Consider the following 5,779-nt stretch of genomic DNA (forward strand, 5'->3'; position numbering starts at 1 on the left):
TAGATTAGAAAAATAGATTTTATTAAAGTCAGACAAGAGAATGGCAAAGAAAAAAGCAAAAGACAAAAGCAAAATCAAGATAAAGGCAAAAGCAAAGACTACAGAACCTGATGGTCAATCATTTCAACAATCATTGATATTAAAAAAATCAGCGCAGTCGGTCCCAGCGCCAGATTGATGCGTCATCACACACTGCAATAAGAATACTGCTGTCCCTGCTGAAACTGGTCTGTCTGATGGCCGACGTGCATTTAGGGAGGGTAAGCGTGGTACACCTGAATGCAAAACAGAAGGCAGAATAAAAATAAAGTACAATGCTGGTAAGTTAAGCTGAATACAGTGTTGTGGATAGTTCAAGCACAAATGCCTGTCAAACATGGAATTTTACTTTGCTTTATGAGGATCTTCTACTTCCAGGTCCCAAACATAGAGCTTCCCGACTTGATTTCCAAGAGCTAACATCTGAGAAAATGAAGATACATACTCTTAATTCATGTGGTAACATAAGATGTTCTTACTAATGCTATTTAATGACTGTCTGTTAGTGCCTTGTTTTATTGTCAGTAGCCTACAGTTCACATCTAGACCAAAGCACATTGAAACTAAATGTCTATCAAGAACCTCATACCTTCTGCCAGAAGTCCATTGAGAAACGCATGTACCAAATGTCACACTGACTGTAATCAAAGCGGCCCAGAATGGTCACATTAGACTCATTCGGTTTGATGTGGTCAATATCGTCTTCCATTTTCCCAGGTTTCCAACACACAATAGCATTTTCACATGACTACAAAATATGACCAAACAAGAAAAAGAATGATGGTGAGTTAACAAATGATTAGCATTATTACGGAGTAACTAATAATGACTTAAAATGCTGTTGGCTCTTGTGCTACAGAAAGTACCTTTGAAAGAATCAAATCACCAAGCCAGCGGACACAGTCCACATAGTTCCTGTGAATGTCTCGTGTGGAAAAGTCTGGGAAGTGAATCTTCTGAGACACAAAAGGCCTGAAAATGTATGGTGAAAAGACTTGTTAAATCCACATGCTAAACACACAGACTGCTGAACAATCCATCAGGAGCCTGACTGAACAGCATTAGTGAGGACTCACCGGTTGGTTTTGCTGGGGTTATACTCATATGAACCACGTATTGCTTTCTGCATCCTCTCAGAGTTGATTCTCCACAGTTTCAAGGAATGATCCATCCCACAGGACATGATCTTCTCACCAAGAAGGTCAAAATCCTAAAAACACAACAGAAGCATTTTGTGACAAAAAGACACTTTTCATCTGCCTTTTGTGACAATTTACTTTTTTTGTACTCATGAACCCCAGTTTGAGAAATTGTGTATGAGCAGATGTGTTTATTACAATTAGACAAGCACTACAATGATTACAATCAAACTGCAGTGTGACAAAAGTGAATCTGATCAAGAATACCAATGATACTCCATGAATGACGTTCAATATCAACCAGCCAAAGCCTCATTAAACTCACCGCACTCAAGACCTCATCACGATGGCCTTCAACGCCTCCAAAGATGGCCACCAGAGTGTCTGTCTGAATGTTCCAAAGGCGCAGTGCATGATCTGATAAACACACAGCAAATTATGAAATAACATGCTCTAAACGCTGCATGTGTTGGTCTGTAGAAGGTTTGAGGTCATTACCTTTACTGACTGACAGCAAAAGGTTTGGATCCCTCGGATGAAATTTGAGTTCATTGATTGCATTACCATGGCCGACATAATGCTGCAGATAAAATGAAAAAAATCAGCGTAAACATGTTTGAAGTAGCACCAGACACACACTAATGCAGGTAAGGTTGTTTCGATCAATAGCAATTCAATATGCATTGACATTCAATTCTTTGCGGCAACTTCAAAAACTCACTTTGACACACTGCATGGTGATGTGGTTGATGATGCGAATGATGCCGCGCGACCCCGCCACGGCCAGCAGTGGGTGACTTGTGCTCGTGTCAAATGTCCAAGCACAAGTGTAGAAGTTTTCATCTGCCTAGGCAGTGCAACAATCAAGGGAATAACAAAAGACAGTAGCCCAAAACTGCAGCGGCAGATCTAAAGAGACAGAATGACATTGCTCCAAGATAAAACCCAACCATCTAACGAGTTTATTCTCCTTGTCTGAAAAGGATACATCAGCATCTACATATGACTGCAGGAGACGAATCTCTCCTTGAGAATGACACTCATATAAAGTGACCTGCAAAAAAATGATACACCAAACATGAAGGAATCTGCAGAATCATGAGTGTGTTTAATGAATAACGATTAACAGTCTTTTGAGTTACACTCACTCTGTTGCTTCCAACGGTTGCAAACACCAGCGGGTCTCCTTCTTTACTGTGCCAGTTAAACTGCACTCCAAATAAAGGCTGCCCGTGATCCTCCTGCACGTCACACAAATCACTGTCAATTACATCACAAGTATACACTACACAAACACCACAGGCTTTTTTACAGAAGCCACAGGAAGGCAAGCCTGCAACCTTAAGCCAAAAAAGCGTAACGGCTAATGCTAAAGCTTCTGCTTTGGTGGTATGCAGGGAAGGAGACCAGAGGCCATTGTATGATTGGCTGATGTGCCACACATGATCCAAGTTAGCCGTTACGCTTTTTCCAGTGGTAAGTACTACAGACCCTCGCATCTCCCAATAAGACAATCTCTGTTCTTACCCTCAGACTGTTGACACACTTGAAGGAATATTTGCATTTCTTGGACTTCCACTTGCCTTTGCCCCAGCTCTTCCTGCCCGGGGCATTGGCTGTGTTTGTGGGGGTGTCGGGTCGCTCCATGTTGGTGCCACTTTCAATGCTGACAGCATCATCCTGGAAAAATGAAAACATTTGATTGTTAAACAATGAATTAACACACTTTAGCCAATGTGAGCAAAACTTAATAAACTCTGTTAATTTAGACAATGATCCAGAGCAGATCACATAATGGAGGCAGAAACAAATGTATTCACACAAAACTCTTAACAGAAATCGATCATGCTTTATATTATTATTATTATTATTATTATTATTATTATTGGTTTTAATAATCATCAATCATAAAACTACACTAATGTGAAGGTAGTCAGATTATACTGATGGTTCTTCTTTGACAATGACACAATCACACGTGTGTGTGTGTGTCTAATAACATAACAATACAGGGCATGTTAAATGTACATTAAATCATGATGAAAAACACTGAGCAGCGAAAACGAATGAGAATTTAGCGCTAATAAGAAACACGCGATAAGAGACAAAGAGAAACTTCACTCATGAGCAGCTGCAAAAATACACATACTAAACACATTCAGCACACAATTAACGTACATTGTCGTCTCCAGACAGATCAGGGTTGCTGTTTTCATCACTGCTTAATTTCAGTTTTTTGTTATTCGGCATCTCGTTTCCCGCCTCGGCATGAGATTCAGACATCTTCCTCCGCATCTTCCTCCAGCAATGGCACACTGCCGGAAAGCAAATAGTACGCTCTCATGCCACACTGCTGCAAAACAGCACGACAACTGCTGTAATTCTGACTGACAGCAGAGGGAGTCATTTCACACTCACAGGTATTGTGCCAAAAATCAACCGACTGTTTTGTGCATTGTACTACTCATTTGTCCTTGTCTGCAGTCATTGCCTTCTTGTTCAGATAAATTATGTTGATGTGTATGTGCTCTGTTTACTGTTGTTCTGTCGTCTTTACTGATGTTCTGTTCTGTCATCCTTGCTGTTGTGCTTCCTGAGCTGTAAAGTTAGTTTTAGTTTGGATATTCGTTGCATATTGTGGGTCTGTGTACCTTCATATATTATGTTTTTTAATTTAATATTGATATCTGAAAAATTAAAAAAAAAGGCACAAACAAAACGAAAAATCAAGAATTCGCCTTCATTTTTCGTTTTTATGTTCAGGATTCAGGAGAATACGAAACTACTTGAATATTGGATCACTACATCAGGACGGGTACAGTAACTGGTACCTGCAGGGATGGATTACTGACCAGGCCAATGGGGCCAATGCCCATGGGCCCTTGACTACCAAGAGCCCAGGGGGGCCCTGGGCTTTAATGTTGCGCGATCCAGTTTGGTATGAAAAACCCATAAACACTGAAAACAAATGTTTATTTATGCTTGAATATATGTGTCCCTTAGCCTATACAATGCCTCTTTAACAAGGCTCTTGGTCTATGAGGGCTCTCTGGCACTCCTGTTACTATCAGGGCCCTGTAAATATGAAGGCCTCCCAATCTTTTATAGAACCAAGGCTGTAGCTGGAGTATCCGGGGGCCCAGTGCAGGTTCAGGTTGTTGCTGTGGGCCCCCTTGAAAACGTGTTCCGGAAGGAGGGACCATTCAAGCCCCTAGAAATGTCACCACCTTTTGCCCCCTAGCAACGACCATGTGTAGAACCATTGTCTGTCCCATTGTGTTTCAAATTACATTTATTTGAACCACTCTTTGAGCTTCTTTCATTGTGTAAAGGGTGTAGGAAAAAGTACGGTACAACAGGGCTAAAGGCGCCCTGGGGTAAAAGGCACCTTTGATATTATTTTCATCTAACCCCCTAGATGGCCCAAAATGTGGCGTAACACTTTCCAAAACATTTGCTTTTCAAGATGCATGTCTATATTTGTCAGATCCTAGACACGATCGCACGTAGCAGCGCAAAGTTGATTCTGTGCTTACTTGATCCAATATTTTATGTTTTTTTGTTGTAGATTTAAATAAGTTGTAGATTAAATGTTGTAGATTTAAATAAGAATTACTAAAATTAATGCATATATTTTGAGACAAAGGTCTTTATGGTTTTCAGTTTTGGTTAAGATAATTAAAGCAACAGTTTTTAAATAACGAAAGAATATATAAAAGTATGGTATTTGAGGTAAAAAGCACCCCTGGTGTTGGTGCTAAAGACACAGTAATTAACATGATAATTAATAGATGGCTGACTTTTCCATTTGTTGACATGACATGGTTAGATTCAGATGGTATATCATATATTATGCTGGGTGTCCATATTAGATATAATCACCATGTTTAGAATGAAACCATATTATTCATATCATAAAATATAATTTGTTTTTACTACTGTAGATATATTCAAATTATTATTGGATCTCCTTCTGTCACGCTACTGTGCCAGAAGGAACACAGAGTCGAGAATAATCGAGAGAGTCTTTAATCCAATGCAGGGGTAAATCCAACATGGAACACAGGAGGAAGACACACATACTGACTTTTAGACCCAACAAACACCGACTGAATAGGCTAGGACCTTTATACATCAGATAATTGGGAAAACACAGCTGAGAGGAATTATTAAATCAATGGGGGACATGGAACACATGGGGAAGAAACTAGACACACCTGGAATCAAATTAACAAACCACGGGAGGCAGAAACTGGGTCACAGGGGCAAAAACACACATAATGAGTCCAAGGGTGTGACATTACTCCCCCCTCCCGGAAGGTGCGACCTCGCACCGTAGAAACAGAGGGAGGCATGTGTGGAACTTGGGAGGAGGTTCCAGTGGAGGACGGACCCCCAGGAGGGGGCCAGCAGACAGAGACCACAGATGAAGGAGCCAGGGAGGAGACAATGGAGGGAGGAGACAGGAGGGACCTGGAGCAGGAGGAGCCCGGCAGGACCCAGGCCGGACCCAGGCCACAGCCATGGAGGAGGAAAGGCCACCGACTCCAGGGGGCCGACCAACGGCTGAGGTGGAGATAGAGAGCCAGGGTGACGGGGAG

At 41.3% G+C, this 5,779-nt stretch overlaps 1 protein-coding gene across 1 annotated transcript; it reads right to left on the bottom strand.

Annotated features, from left to right (window-relative positions):
* On the bottom strand, positions 1 to 3,513 carry LOC109088957 (polycomb protein eed). Its single transcript, XM_042754746.1, has 12 exons — positions 3,357 to 3,513; positions 2,706 to 2,858; positions 2,327 to 2,419; positions 2,167 to 2,232; positions 1,900 to 2,025; positions 1,677 to 1,758; positions 1,504 to 1,595; positions 1,116 to 1,249; positions 906 to 1,011; positions 629 to 787; positions 389 to 462; positions 1 to 275 (listed from the first exon to the last, which is right to left on the bottom strand). Exons 1-12 carry the CDS (start codon positions 3,471 to 3,473, stop codon positions 149 to 151), a joined length of 1,329 nt encoding a protein of 442 aa, XP_042610680.1. The 5' UTR covers positions 3,474 to 3,513; the 3' UTR covers positions 1 to 148.
* Positions 3,514 to 5,779: the final 2,266 nt, after the last annotated feature.

The sequence above is a fragment of the Cyprinus carpio genome, chromosome A1 (assembly GCF_018340385.1).
Source record: "Cyprinus carpio isolate SPL01 chromosome A1, ASM1834038v1, whole genome shotgun sequence".
Lineage (NCBI taxonomy): Eukaryota > Metazoa > Chordata > Actinopteri > Cypriniformes > Cyprinidae > Cyprinus > Cyprinus carpio.

Coding starts and splice junctions, on each gene's coding strand:
- LOC109088957 (XM_042754746.1), bottom strand. CDS start 3,473: ATGCGGAGGAAGATGTCTGAATCTCATGCCGAGGCGGGAAACGAGATG. Junction 2,233..2,326: donor CAACCGTTGGAAGCAACAGA/GTGAGTGTAACT, acceptor ATTTTTTTGCAG/GTCACTTTATATGAGTGTCA. Junction 1,012..1,115: donor AACCCCAGCAAAACCAACCG/GTGAGTCCTCAC, acceptor ATACATTTTCAG/GCCTTTTGTGTCTCAGAAGA.